Here is a 15,992-nt window from a genome sequence, read left to right on the forward strand (position 1 = left end):
GTAATTCGGCACGTTTCCTATTCTCTAATGCCAGAGCTGACTGCAGCTTTACACAGTGTTGTGGGAAGCCTGACGTGGGTGAATTGTGGGAAGAGCATAATACCGGCAGTTTCCATAACTGCCCAACAGGAAACATGTCAAAGTGCGGATAGGGAGTATTGTCATGGTTAACAACACTGGGAATGTAGTTCTTTGATCTCTTGAATGTTTTTAAGACCAAACTGCGTGTGAAGTCAAACAATTGGCTGCATCCTTGAGTCAATATAATACTAATCACACGTGTTTGTGGCAAACAGGTATTGTCAAACGAGCCTGATTTCATTCACTGATGAGGTTACAAGTTTGGTTCATAAAGGAACTTTGTAGATGTAATATATCTAGGGCATGTCTACACAGAGACTTAGTGTTTGGCAAATTAATGTAGATTTATACCCTGGCTTGCCACACACTAAGAGTACGTCTACACTGCAGTTAGACACCTGTGGTTGGCCTGTGCCAGCTGACTAGGGCTTGTGGGATGCAGGCTAAGGGCCTGTTGAATTGCAGTATAGGTGTTCGCACTCGGGCTGCAGCCTGAGCTCTGGGACCATCCCAACTTGCAGGGCCCTAGAGCCCAGGCTCCAGCCCAAACCTGAATGTCTACACCGCAGTTAAACAGCCCCTTAGCTCAAGCCCCATGAGCCAGAGTCAGCTGGCATGGGACAGCTGCGGGTTTTTAATTGCAGTGTAGACGTACTCTAAGTGGCCATGTGGATCTTGTGACCATGCACTAAAAGTTCCATAGTGCTTTTTGAAACAGGCATATATCAAAACACACCCTGAAACTTACAGGGTTTACATGGTCACTTACTGCAATGCAAGCTGGTGAGGTGTACATTTACACCCTGACGTGCTGTGCACTGAGTCTTTGTGTGGACAAGCCCTTAGACCTTTTGTAAGGTGTTTGAGTGAGTACCACCCAACTTTCTGATTAAAAAATTGGCACTATGCAGTATCAATAGAGCACAAGTTAAATGGATTAAGAACTGGCCAACTGACTGATCTCAAAGTAGTTGTCGATGGGAAATCTTTGTTGAGTGAAGTTGTGTAGGGACTGGCCCAATGCTATTCAGCATTTTTTATCAATCATCTGGAAGTAAATCTAAAATCACTGCTGATAAAATTTGCAGAAAACACAAAGATTGGTGGAATATAAATAACAATGTCAGGGCAGTCATACACAGCAATCTGGAACACTTGGTAAACTGGGCCCATTGAAACAAAATACATTTTAATGCAGCCAAATTCAAAGCTGTGCATCTACAAACAAGGAATGCAGACCATACCTACAGAATGGGGGCCTGTATCCTGGAAACCAGTGACTCTGAAACGGATTTAGGGGTAATAGTGGACAAGTAACACAACATGAGCACCCATTGCAATGCTGTGGCAAAAACGGTAAATGTTCTCTTTGGGTGTATAAACTGAGGAGAAAGAGTAAGAAGGTAATTTCATCTCTGTATGTGGCATTGATGAGACAGTACTGGAATACTGCATACGGTTCTGGTATGTGCTTTTTAAAAAGGACGTTGAAAAAATGGACATGATGCAGAAAAGAACCAAAAAAGTGGTTTGAGGATGAGAGAAAATACCTTACAATGAGATATTTGAAGAGCTCAAACTGTTTCACTTATCAAAAAGGAAGATTGAGAAGTGACTAGATTATAGTGTAAAAGTCTCTTCACAGGGAGAAAATACTGGATACTAGAGGGCTTTCTAATCTTGTGAGGAAAGGCATAACAAGAACCAGGGTCTGGAAACTGAATCCAGACAAATTTTAAATTAAAAATTAGACACACCATTTTAATAGTGAAGGTGATTAACCATTGGAACAAACTACCAAGAGAAGTGGTGGATTCTCCATTTCTTGATGTCTTCAGATCCAGACGGAATGCCTTTCTGGGAAGATGCTTTAATCCAGGGGTTCTCAAACTTCGTAGCACTGCAACCCCCTCCAAAAATTACTACCTGACCCCAGGAGTTGGGGCCAAAACTAAAGCCCGAGCCCCACCACCCTGGGCAGGGGGACCAAAGCCGAAGCCTAAGGGCTTCAGCCCCAGGCGGGGGGCCTGTAACCTGAGCCCCGCCACCCATGGCTAAAGCCATCAGGCTTTGGTTTCAGCCCCAAGTGGTGGGGCTTGGGCTTTGGCCCCGAGTAGTGGGGCTCAGACTCTGGCTTCATCCCCTGGCCCCAGCAAGTCTAATGCTAGCCCTGGCAACCCCATTAAAATGTGTGAGAACCGCTGCTTTAATCTAACCCAATTTATTAGGCTCAATATAAAGGTAACATGGTGAAATTTAATTTCCTGTGACATATAGGATATCAAACTAGATAATCTAATGGTTCTTTCTGGCCTTTAACTCTCTGAATCAATTAATACTGTGATCTTGTGTGTTGTCTCTAACTCAGAAATGATATAGCAGAAATAGAAGGGGTCCACAGATAAATAAAGAAAATAATAATTAGAGTAACAGATTTTCAGATAAAAAGAGACAGGAAAGATTGGGAATGTTCATTTTAGAAAAGAGACTATGCAGAATCCCACAGCTACAGGACTATCTATGTTAGTTAACAACAGGAGATGGTTGTTATCCAAGTGGGTGGTGAGGATACCTATGGAAACCCTCTCTTCCCTTTTCTCCCGATTAGGTGTGGGGAGCTCCTTCCCCACGTGGTGCTTCGGGGTGGATACTTGGGCCATGGGGTGAGTCCAGGGGCAGTAGCTGTTAGGAGCTCAGCTGAGTTGTCTCCCCTTCCCATCCTTGATAAGCTTTGTGTTCTAGGGGTTCCCAGTGCAGTGGGTATTGCTGCCAACTGTTGTTCTGTGGAGACTGTAATGGCCTATGGGTTCCTCTCTCCAGTCTGGTCAGGATCTCTCAGGATCAGGATGAGAAAGGCCCAACAGAGTAACAGTGGATTCTGGGTCCCAGGAGAAGGTGATGCCGACAGCCTTGGTTGTGAAGCTTGCTCCTTCTGGTCCACCCATCTCCCAGACAGCCCAATTCGCCCTACAAAGTCTTTTATTTGAGGATTCCAAAAGGGGAGTGATGGGCTAATCTCCTCATTATTTTGTTTATCAATTAGGCCTACTTTCCAAGTTGATACACCAATTTAGATTCATTGATTTCCAGTCCCACACTCATTTTGTTTACAGACATGATCTTAACACAGTCCTTGAGTTATATCAGTTGGCCTTTTAGTTTGGATTAATTTAGTTATTCTGTCTCCCTTTTGCACCTTTTCCCACTGACATTTTTTGATATAGGTTATTGTGATATTTTATGGATTTTCACTCACTTGTCACAGTTGAGCTTACAATTGTAATAAATGGATCTACACATTCACCCTAAGATGTCCTTAGTGGCTCCCATGCTGGTGGAGGACTACCATAGCAGAACCTGGGTAGTTCATTGCTTGGCATTTACTGCTGTGTTACAATCCTTCTGCACTATCTGAGTGGCCCAAAGATGATGTAACTCAGCTTCAGAATGTGGCCCAAAGTCTTTAAATTCAGATTGAATATTTCTTTCTAAAGGACATGCCTGTAGCTCAGTCACAAGGTATTGTGCTCATTGTAGGATATGGCGGCCCGTGTTCTGCAGAATGCCAGACTAAATAATTGTAGTGGTCCCTTCTGGTTTTAAAATCTGCGTCTAGAGCAGCCTCTGTTCTGCAAGAGGCAGTGTAAACAACAGAGCAAGAGCATAGTGTGGTGAACATCCATCTGTTTTGCAAATTTGGGAAAGCAGCGTGTGCGCTCTGGAGCAGAAATACGAAGGAGTGAAGGAGGAACCTCTGTTTGTATTGGATGCATGCGGAGGAGTTGTAATTGTTGTTGCTGGTCTTCACTTCACAGGAATTCTTGAATCGGTGATTTTGCTATGTGCTGATGGGAGGAACCTCAGAAGGTGCCAAGGTTTGGATTACATAAAGTCCTGCTTCTCTGCAGATTATTCAGCCATCTTTAAAATGAAATTTTTGTGAAGTCTGTTCTTTTTCTCTAGCTTTTCAGTGTTTCCTGGTTTCAGGTGGGCCACAAAAACTTCAGGATGCACATTTGTAACAGCATCTTGGTGCTTCAGACAAACAGTGAACCAAAAAATGAGAAGCAAGTGAGAATTTCCACAAATTCTACAAGAAAACAAAAGCAGAGTGCACTTTTCACTTCTCAGAAACTGTTCATGTTTGGTTGAATGTCTGATTCTGTTCTTTCTTTGGCCAAACTCTAATCCCAGCCTTATTTCTATTCCAGTCCTCAATTCCTGCTGTGTGTGCCCAGGCACGGATCTGAAATGGTGCCCAGATGTCTAATTGAGACACAAGGCTTAGACTAGGGAGATGCGTGATGCTGCAGAGTTGATAATGTCTTGCGCTCTCTCCTTTCTGCAGGGGGTCTGATGAACCCATGGAGACGGCGATGGTGTGTTCTGAAGAATGAGGCCTTCATGTGGTTCCGAACTAAGCAAGAGGCCCTGAAGTCAGGCTGGCTCTATAAAAAAGGAGGCGGCTTGTCAACTCTGTCTCGCCGTAACTGGAAGCGCCGCTGGTTTGTTCTTCGAGAATCTAAGTTGATGTACTTTGAGAATGACAGTGAGGAAAAACTGAAGGGGACAATAGACATCAGAAGGGCAAAGTGAGTGAGAAGAACGAACCCAATAAAACTCCAGCATTCTCTGTCCATATCACTAGTGATAAAGGCTGCTGCACTAGCCTAGAAATATTGTATAGGGTTAGAGGAATCTGAGGGTAGAGAAGGAAAATCCTGTTGGATCATCCAGTCGATCTCTGGGGGGGCAGGATTGCTCCCTATTGGACATTTTCTAGTTCCTTGTCCAGTGTAGGGAGCAGCTTCAGACCCCAGCTGAGGCTGCATAGTAGCCACTGACAGAGGTTGTCCAAGAGAGGCACTAATTCAGCACATTGCCCATGTGCTCTGCCCCACCCGACTCCATCTGCCTCAGTGCTATTCCAGACAACTCCAGGGTTCCTAGTGGAGTTTGATTGTCGGTGTGTTATAGTGCTGTGCCTTCCCCCAACCTGTGGGCAGATTTTTGGGCTGCAAGAGCCAGGCATCCTGTCTTTCAATGGTAGAACCCAGAGATTGAATCAGACCCTCATACTGTCTCCACCTAGAGTACCAAGAAATAGGGCTGCCAAACTATTTTAAAAATTAATCGCGCAATAAAAAAAACCCCACCATTAATTGCAGATTTAATCATACTGTTAAACAATAATAAAATACTATTTATTTAAATATTTTTGAATGTTTTCTACATTTTCAGATATATTGATTTCACTTACAAGACAGAATACTAAGTGTACAGTGCTCACTTTATATTATTTTTTTATTACAAATATTTGCACCGTAAAAAAGGTAAACAAAAGAAATAGTATTTTTAACTCACCTCATACAATTACTGTAGTGCAATCTCTATCGTGAAAGTGCAACTTACAAATGTAGAATTATTTTTTTACATAACTGCACTAAAAAATAAAACAATGTAAAACTTTAGAGCTTACAAGTCCATTCAGTCCTATTTTGTTCAGCCAATTGCTAAGACAAACATGTTTGTTTACATTTATGGAAAATAATGCTGCCCAATTCTTGTTTACAATGTCACCTGAAAGTGAGACAGGCAATAGGGGATGGATCTTGTGACAATAGGCATTTGTATGGCACTGTTGTAGTCGGCATTGGACGGTATTTACATCCAAACATCCAAAAATATTTAAATAAATGGTACAGTAACTCCTCACTTAGCGTTGTAGTTATGTTCTTGAAAAATGCAACTTTAAGTGAAACTATGTTAAACGAATCCAATTTTCCCATAAGATTTAAGGTAAATGCGGGAGGTTAGGTTCCAAGGAAATATTTTTTGGGCAGACAAAAGGCATTATATACTGTACTGTACAGTGGTTGGGAAGTGCCCCTGGCTTACCTCACACAGGCAAAGCTCGCTGCAGGCAAGGATGCTAGGAAGCACCTTCACCAGCAGCAGCAACAGCTTCCCCGGAGAAGAACAGGTGCCGACTTTGCCGGAGGATGCTCCAGGCCTGCCTCTTCCTGTCCCCGCTCCACTCCAGGGCCACCTCTTCCCACCCTAACTCCACCTCCTCTCCAGAGCATGTCACATCCCTGCTCCTTCCGTCCTCCCCCCGCCCAAAAGTCCTAAACGCCGCCAAACAGCATGTTCCCTAATTGAACAGCAATGTAACTTTGAAATAACGTTAAGCGGGAGGACATTAAGTGAGGAGTTACTGTATTCTATTATTGTTTAACAGTGCAATTAAAACTGTGATTAATCACGATTAATTTTTTTAATCGAGTTAATTTGTTTTGAGTTAACCACTTGAGTTAACTGCGATTGACAGCCCTACCAAGAAACAAAACAAATGAGCAGTCATGGCTGCTGTAAATAGCTCCACCTGTCCACCTTCCCGTTTTATTTTTTGGCCATTCAAATCTCTGTTTGCTGATCGGTTTAAAGAAAGTATTAAATTGGTATGCGTGCCTTCTGCTTTTGTATAGGTTAGCTGTACAGCCATTTTAAGGGGGATTCAGAAATTCTTGCTATTGACCAGTGGAATTCCTATGTTTCAACAAAAGTATTGGCATGCCAGACACCATTCATTTCATTTGCTACTGTGAATGGTACAGCATGAAAAATCAGGCATATGGAGTAAATGTGATGCTTATGGAAGTTTTTCAGCTTGCTGGGTCTCACCGTTCACTGTGTTACAGGGAGATTGTGGATATTCATGAGAAGGAGAATGCTCTGGATATTGTGACCGAGGACAGAATTTACCACATTGTGGCAGAGTCACCAGAAGATGCCAGGTACAAGAGGGAATTTATTATCCATCTTCATTCATTACTGGGTTTCTCCCATGCTGCTCCTGCAATGAATCTCAACTCTGCCCTAGAAAGTCCATTAACTTTCCTCTGCTGGGATGAGAAGGGATTCGTTTCTGAGCTTCATTACATACTTCTCTAACAACAAATATCATCTGTGGACTCCCCATCCCCAGAAATGAGACGGAAATTTAGTCTGTGTTCATGTAGTCATGGGACTTCCTTCCTTCTGCCCACTGTTCCACCACTGCTCTCTTTCTTGAGAGTATACATTACCTTTTGCTTCTGTAATATGGCCTAAGTTAAGCAAGACTTTGATAAGAACAGTTTTTCATGCAACACTTATTATAACTGGAACGTCTATTAGCTGAAATCCAAGGTGAACAATGCCAGCCATTCATGGTTTCTGTAAATGACTGAGGCAACCTGCAGAGGGAATTTGTTTTACCCAGGAGTCGGCGTGAAAGCTGTAGTTTATCAGAGTCTGCAGAGTCATCTGATAAAACCTCAGCAATGTAAACCCAGAGAATGACTCATATCCTTCCCTTCTGGCACCCTGGCCAGATGGCAGAAATAAGTATTAAATGTTAGCCCCTGGCCTCACCATAGCAGCATCCATTCCAAGGAAGAGGAAAGCACCTGCACTAGAAATGGCAAACCACTGCCGTTTTAGTGCTTCTGTTAGTGACACCTCTACAAAACCCAGATGCTTCTTATCTGAAATTTAGAGTGGGATGAGCTCTCTGCTGGTTCTCCAGGACTGATTCACTCTCAAGCCTTGTGTCTGGAACAAGAATCCCTGTCACAGCCAAGTAACTTCATATCCTTCCCTTTCCATTAAATCATAAAATTGACCAGTTGGAAACGGTCTGATTTTAGGGTTTATACACAGGTCAGTTAAGGGAGCTAGTCCAAGAAGGTTTCTGGGAGTTGAGGCAGATCAGAACTCTTTTCTGGAATGAGTCCCAACCCATCTTGCCTCCTTATTGCTGAAACCTCTCCCAAGTCCACTGACAGCTGTGTATTATATAACTCACTTCTGCTTCCTCATACTGGCACTGGGGAGCTGGATTGTGCAGGAGCAGTTGCCAAGGGGTTGATGAGGCCAGGTATCTGGGAGCATATGTAGATATTCCAGGGATAAATGGACAGTTGGGAAAAAGTTGAGCTTCCCATCAGCGTCAGAGGACTGAGGTGCTTTTGGAGAGTTGTAGGAAAGAAGTGAGTGAAATAATTCTTCCATTGGATGGTGGGTTTCTGTTTCCTTCTCAATCTGATCATCTTCTGGAGTCTAGTTTCACTGCATAAATCCTAATCTTGGTTTTGTTCTGATTGTCAGTGGTTGGTTTAATGTCCTGAGCCGAGTGCACAGTGCCACAGTCCAACAGCTGAGGGAAATGCAAGATGAACAGGCAAATCCGAAGAATGCCGTGGTGAGTTACTAGTGGACCAGGTTCCTGGCAAGTTGGATGTTTAGAGCCATTATTGTTCAGTCAATCTTGTGCAGGTATTTCCAACTCAGCATTGACATAGTTCCTGAACAGTGTAAGTAAGCTATGCACAGTTACCATGGGCAGAACAGTTAATGATTTACACACAAGCAGACTTCAAAACTGGTTTAAGAAAGGACAGAGCAGGGATGAATCGTTCAGAGACAAGGAATCTTTGGCAGTTTGAGTGGGGCAAAGTGAGTTGCATCATTGATGGTAGTCTTGGTTGGTTTGGGGAGGCCATACAGGGTTTGGAGTACAATAAATACAGGGGCAGGAGATTTGTATGAAGAGAATACCAATATATTTTGTTTGTTCTGAGACTAGGAGGTGGAGACGCAGTTTTCCCAGAGCTTCATAATGTTGACTGACCATCACAGCTCCTGTGTGGAGTTCTGCACCACCTTTCTGTCTGCAGAACATATAAGTCTGTCTCATATCCCCCTTCCTCTCTCTCATTGACTTGCTTGTATTAAAGCTGATAGAATTTAGAAGCAAAGCTTTGGTTCTTGATTTTTATGAGGAAGGAAAATGTTTCTGCTTTAAGATGTACATTGTTGATAAATGTCTGTCTCTCCCCCTGTGAAGGGAACCCTGGATGTGGGGCTCATCGACTCTGTCTGTGCCTCAGACAATCCTGACAGGTAGGAATAAGCTGCATTGTAACTACATCATTGCCTTTTGGACTGGTAGCTTTTTGGGGCAGGGCCTGGCTTCAGTTTGTTTTTGTACATGGATGAGCACATTATCAGCACCAAACTTGTTTTAAATAATAATAAGTTTGCCCCATGGGGTAGCTCAGCCTCCTGCTTTATGCTGCTTCAGTCTATACATTGTTCCAGTTTGGTTTTCTTCATAGCCATGAGGTCTAGAAATATACTTTTTTTTAAATGAAAGTTTGTTTCCCTTTCCATCTCATAGGTGGAAACAGCTTAGTCTGAATGTCAAGATTAGAGGACTTTGTGAAAGATTCTCGCTCATTCAACCAGAACTTAAGGGTTCGATGCAGCTATCATTTGATGGAATTCTGTGGTCTGTGAGAAGTCAGACTTGAGTATCATAATGGTCTCTTCTTGCCTTAAAATCTGTGAATCTATTAATGTAACCTGTTTTGGGAAGTGAAGGTTGAAACACTGTGTGTGTGACATCTCTGCCCCACTGAATTAAATTCTCCTTAACTCAAAGCATTTCAAGCAAAGATAAACAAATGGGGAAAAAGAGGAAAAGTGAGGAATAATCAAAACAAATCTACAGGGTTCAGTTGCACACTCTGCGTGGTGCTCCGTGTAGGGTAGAGCAGCTGTATCACCCTTGGAGGGGCACTGGGACAGATGGTGCCTCTCATGGGACTATTCAGTGCACACAGGGGCGGGGGCACATGTTAAGATGACAGGGTGTTTTCCCTAGTATGCGTGCCCCACTTCGCAGGCTGGTATATTGAAGGGTGGGGCTATGGCATTGTCCCTTTCTTGCTGAGCTGTTACCAGGCGGGAGCAAGGACTGAGTGGTCCCTGATCGTAGATTCCAAGGCCACAAGGGACCACGCTGATCATCTAGTCTGACCTCCTGCCGAACACAGGTCACAGATTTTCACCCAGTGATTCTTTCATCCATCGCAATTACTCGTGGTTGAGCTGGAGCATAACTTTAAGAAAGACATACAGTTTCAAGTAAAGGCTCCAAGTGGTGGAGAATCTCCTAGATATCTTAGGAAGCTATTCCAGTTAATAATTACCCTCACTATTAAAACACTGCATCTTCATTCCAGTTTGACTTTTTCTAAATTCGACTGCCAGCTAATGGATCTCGTTATGCCTCAGTCAGTCTGATAAATGAAAGAGTCTTCCATTATCTGATACCTTCTTCCTGTGTAGGTACTCACAGGAATGGTGGTTGTGCCCTGTCCTTATGTGGGCCACATGATATAGGGAATCTCCATTTGCACTTCCCCACCAGAGAGGAATGATGATCCAGTGGTTAGAGCATTTAGCCTGGCCTGTCGGAGACACAGGTTCAATTCTGGCTCTTCCACAAACATCCTATAAGGTACTGGATGCTCAGTGCCTCAATTTTCCATCTGTAAAATGGGGATGATAGTGAGGCAACTACCTAGAATGTCTCTGAAGAATCACCTGGGGATGATTGGCCAGGATAGGCAGGGATGGTGTCCCTGGTCTCTGTTTGCCAGAAGCTGGGAATGAGCAACAGGGGATGGATCACTTGAAGATTACCTGTTCTGTTCATTCCCTCTGGGGCACTTGGCACTGGCCACTGTCAGAAGACTGGATACTGGGCTAGATGGACCTTTGGTCTGACCCAGTATGGCCATTCTTATGAGAATGGAACAGAAAACTATAGGGGATGCACTTGGGGATTGCTGCTTGCTTTATACCCCAAAGATGCCTAAGATGACAAGCAATTGTCAGTGGTGAGTCTGTGTTAAGAAGAATGGACAGAGGCTTTAGAAAGGGACACAAGGACAACAGGAGCTAGGATGTAAAATGTTACTGCAAGATTGGATGGGATTCTGAAATCACCTGGCAAATCTCTGCTGTTGAAGACACACATTGAAACCAGTGTTACAGCATCATGTGGGACTACACAGATTGTTGAAGACTTCAGAGATCTTGGAAGGGAGCTGAAGAAGAAGAAAGACCAATCTTCTCAGAGGTCCTGCCAGTCCTACGAGCAAGAAAAGGTAGAAAATACTGGTGGTGAATCACTGGCTATGTGACTGGCGTGAAGTTGAAGTTTTGATGACGTGGAACGTTGGGCCACATTCCAGTGGGAGATGAGTCTATATGAATGGGATGCCCTGCATCTTATGGATAGGAAAGCTTATCATCTGGGGTGGAGACTAGCAGGAGCAGCCAGAACAGCGTTAATTAACGATGCAAGTGGAGGGTGTAAAGGGCAAAGGCACTACGGGCTCAAACTCAAGGTTTAGAGAGGAAGTGTGAGAGCAAGAAATACCTAACAAATATACTCTAAGCTTAGGACAATAACCTGCCCCACCAAAGAACACAAATACACCCTGCAATAGTGAACCTGACACTCCCACATCCCAGTTGACTGTCTTAACCCCCAGGCTATAGGGTCAGTTTCAGTGAGGTAGTTTTGCACATGCCTATTTGTGGAAACTTAGGCACCTTGGGAATTTAGGTGTCTACAGAGTTAAGTGGCAGCTGAGCTGGTTCTGAGGATCTCAGTGGCACTTAAATATTGTACATAGGCACCTAAAGTGGTGAGTTAATACTGCATCCACTTCTTACGTCCAAATTTTTAAAAGGATGCAGAAAAATTGGAGAGGGTGCAGAAAAGAGCTACAGAAATCCTTTTGAGGGCTGGAGTACAAGGTTCTAAAGGATTCTTTGACTTATTGGAGAAAAGCAAAAGAATCAATGGCTGGAATCTGAAGCCTGACAAATTCAAATTAGGAATAAGGCACACATTTTTAACAGTGAAGGTAATAAACAATTGGAACAAACAGCCAAGGGAAGTGGTGGGTCCCATTTTCCATCTGTGTTGTCTTCAGGGACATTTCTGGAAGATATGCTTTAGTCAAACACAAGTTGATGGGCTCCATACAGAGAGAATTGGGTGAAATCCGATGGTCTGGATTGTAAATGAGATCAGAGTAGATCGGAGTTCTCAAACTTGATTGCACCGCAACCCCCTTCTGACAATAAACATTATTACATGATCCCAGAAGTGGAGACTGAAGCTTGAACCAGCCCGAACCTCGCCACCCTGTGTTAAAATTACTTTGGCTGCAAGATCTTAATCTTGTAGATTTAGCAAAAACAGCCTTGCTAAAAAGAAGACATTAAGATCAGGAATGTTATTCCTTGCTTGAACATAAGAACGGCCCTGCTGGGTCAGATCAAAGGTCCATCTAGCCCAGTATTCTGTCTTCCGACAGTGGCCAGTGCCAGATGCCGCGGGGGAATGAATAGAACAGGCAATCATCAAGTGATCCATCCCGTCGCTCATTCCCAGCTTCTGGCAAACAGAGGCTAGGGACACCATTCCTGCCCATCCTGGCTAGACCTATCTTCCATGAATTTATCTAGTTTTTTTTTTTAACCCTGTTATATTGATGTAATTGTAATATGGCTGGTCACTCCATCCATCTTCTTGGTTCAAAATCTGTTCAATATTGGATTTGTGAACCATATACCAAAATTTTAACCAAGTTATTATGCTACCGGCATAATATCCTCCAATAATTAATTATATGAACAATAACAATACATGAAAAGTTCCATGACAGTATGTGATCACTAATATTTCAATAGATCAGTTATTCTCAAGCCGAGGTTCACAGAACATTAGTAATCCACCAACTCTTCCTAATGATAGAGCCTATTAGTCACTTGGGCCCAGACCCACATAGGGACTCATGCTTTGTGGAGCACAGTGTTCCTTCTGTGATTTTCTTGGCACCTATAGTTAGGTGCTGTGATGCTCAGTGTCGTGAAGCCTGAGTTAGGTACCTAGGCTCCTGTATGATGAATGGGGAGAGAGAGAGGCGCCTTAAACTGCGAACCACAAAGTCAGCACCCTAGGTAGGGAGCCACCTAAGCTAGCCAGTGCTAAGTCCCTCCCCATCTCAGAGACAGGCACCTATCTCTTCTTGTGATCTACAAACGGGGGGGGGGGCAAGAGGCATTTGGCCACCTAAGTCACATGTGGGGCCAGAAACAAAACACCTGGAGGGCAGGAGGGGAAAGGCAGACCTCCTTTAGACCAGTCGTTAGGGTATTCACTCAGGATGTGGGAGACCTTCAGTTCATAGTCCCCCTTCTGAATAGGGCTCTGCCATCCCTCAGATGAGTGCCCTAACCAATAGACTAACGGTTCAGTCTAACTCTTTCTCTAGCCCAGTTAATATTTAATTAGTCAATTATTTGAAGTGGAACAACTTCAGTAGGATTGTGTGAGGGAGACTCGCATCAGAATATCCCATAGCCTAGTGGTTAGGGCAGTCACTTGAGAAGTTGCAGACTCTTGTTCAAATCCCTTCTCCCCCTCAGGTGGAGGGGGATTTGAGCTGGGGGTCTCTGACATCCTGGGTCAGTATTCTAACCACAAGACTAAAAGTTGTGAGGGAGCTCTGCCTCCTCAGTTGTTCTGTGTGAACTCTCCTAAATGGCCCAACCTGGCAGGTGGCATCTGAGCATGCCTACCAGACTGTGCTCCTGCATGTCACTTAGGCGGACGAATGCCTGTCTTCCCCAGTTTGTGAATCGTCCTGGAGCCTAGGCAGGAGATTGGCCCCTGGGGACCTAGAGCGAGGCTGCAATGCACATGTTCATAGGCAGAAACATAGGTGCTGAGCAACTTTAGGCACCTACAGGGTTAGGCGGCAACTGAGCAGGAGTTTAGTGGATCGCGGCAGTGCCTAAAAAGAGGTGCCGAAGTATCTTTGTGGTTCACGGCCTTGGAACCCAAGTTAAATAAAAACTTACACTTTTGAAAGCTTTATTAGAAGACAGACATTTTCAGCAGAAAAAGCCCAAATTAACAAGTAGATGCTCTAGCCTGAGGAAGGCCTCCCCAACATCATAAACTAAACTCTACTCTTACCGCTCCCTAACAAAAGCAAGAAGGGTCCTATTAAAACACAGGACAGTTCTGTAGTTCATACATTGTGCTATGAAACCAACCAGAATACAAAACAGGGAGCATTTCACATTTCATTCAGTTGAAAGTGTACACTGTCAGCTACAAAAACAATGGGCTTATCCTACTTAAGTTTCTTATTGCATTACTTTGCTTTAAAGTATTTTTTTCTCCTGCAAGCTGCAGGGGCTTTCACAGTACAGTTATGGAATTTTTGTATTTTAAGAGATTCTTAGCTGGGTATTAAGGTGGAAAGTTTTAGACATTACTTCAGCTAGGCTCTTTATTCTGAAGACGTGTAGAGTAATACTTGGGTCTGGTCTTACACTACAGGTGGCAGATCTTACACTTATAACTACGTCACTCGGGTGGATTAATTCGGTTTAGAGCATCTTAGATAAAACGCTACAGTGGTACAGCTGCGCCCATGCAGCATTTTAAGTGTAGACTTGCCCGTAGTCTCTATCCCATTGTAATCCCAGGTGCAAAGTGAGGTGGCTGGCTAGAGATGTAGGACTGGAACTTCTGCTTCCTAAGTCTGGCTTGACTCTCTTCTGCTCCACAGCACTGTGTCTCAGATACAGAGGCTCCCCTCCCCCACCACCCCCAGATTCAGTTCTGACTCCTTAGAAATTAGTGAATGCTCTCAATTAGAGGCCATGCTCCTCTTGACCCGTTGCTCACAAACAAGGAAGAATTGGTAGGGGAAGTAGAAGTAGAAGTGGGAGGCAACCTGGGCAGCAGTGACCATGAAATAGTCGAGTTCAGGATACTGACAAAAGGAAGAAAGGAGAGCAGCAGAATATGGACCCTGGACTTCAGAAAAGCAGACTTTGACTCCCTCAGGGAACTGATAGGCAGGATCCCCTGGGAGGCTAATATGAGGGGGAAAGGAGTCCAGGAGAACTGGCTGTATTTTAAAGAAGTGGGCGCAGGAACAAACCATCCTGATGTGCAGAAAGAATAGCAAATATGGCAGGCAACCAGCTTGGCTTAACAGAGAAATCTTCGGTGAGGTTAAACACAGAAAGGAAGCTTACAAGAAGTGGAAACTTGGACAGATGACTAGGGAAGAGTATAAAAATATTACTCAGGCATGCAGGGGTGTAATCAGGAAGGCCAAAGCACAATTGGAGTTGCAGCTAGCAAGAGATGTGAAGGGTAACTAGAAGGGTTTCTACAGGTATGTTAGCAACAAGAAGGTGGTCAGGGAAAGTGTGGGACCCTTATTGAATAGGGGAGGCAACCTAGTGACAGATGATGTGGAAAAAGCTGAAGTAAGTACTCAATGCTTTTTTTTTTTTTTTTTTGCCTTGGTCTTCACAGACAAGGTCAGCTCCCAGACTGCTGCACTGGGCAGCACAGTATGGGGAGGAGGTGAGCAACCTCAGTGATGAAAGAACAGGTTAAGTACTATTTAGAAAAGCTGGACATGCACAAGTCCATGGGACCGGATCTAATGCATTCAAGGGTGCTGAGGGAGTTGGCTGATGTGATTGCAGAGCCATTGGCCTTTTTCTTTGAAAACTCGTGGCAACTGGGGGAGGTCACGGACAATTGGAAAAAGGCAAATATAGTGCCCAAAAAAGGAAAGGAGAATGTGGGGAACTACAGATCGGTCAGCTTCACCTCAGTCCCTGGAAAAATCATGGAGCAGATCGTCAAGGAATCCATTTTAAAGCACTTGGAGGACAGGAAAGTGATCAGGAACAATCAACATGGATTCACCAAGGGCAAGTCATGTCTGACCAACCTGATCGCCTTCTATGATGAGATAACTGGCTCTGTGGATATGGGGAAAGTGGTGGACATGATATATCTTGACTTTAGCAAAGCTTTTGATACGGTCTCCCACATTATTCTTGCCAGCAAGTTAAAGTAGTATGGATTGGATGAATGGACCATAAGGTGGATAGAAAGCTGGCTAGACAGGTAGTGATCAACGGCTCGATGTCTAGTTGGCAGCCGGTATCAAGTGGAGTGC

General features: G+C 44.0%; 1 protein-coding gene across 1 annotated transcript in view; it reads left to right on the forward strand.

Annotated features, from left to right (window-relative positions):
• LOC128845636 (unconventional myosin-X-like) overlaps positions 1 to 15,992 on the forward strand; it is a 253,086-nt gene that overhangs the window by 184,541 nt on the left and 52,553 nt on the right. Inside the window, exons 27-30 of the mRNA XM_054044498.1 lie at positions 4,430 to 4,673; positions 6,783 to 6,878; positions 8,233 to 8,326; positions 8,972 to 9,027. Coding sequence (XP_053900473.1) covers positions 4,430 to 4,673; positions 6,783 to 6,878; positions 8,233 to 8,326; positions 8,972 to 9,027 — 490 coding nt within the window. The remainder of the gene's footprint in view (positions 1 to 4,429; positions 4,674 to 6,782; positions 6,879 to 8,232; positions 8,327 to 8,971; positions 9,028 to 15,992) is intronic.

Source organism: Malaclemys terrapin, chromosome 11, assembly GCF_027887155.1.
Source record: "Malaclemys terrapin pileata isolate rMalTer1 chromosome 11, rMalTer1.hap1, whole genome shotgun sequence".
Lineage (NCBI taxonomy): Eukaryota > Metazoa > Chordata > Testudines > Emydidae > Malaclemys > Malaclemys terrapin.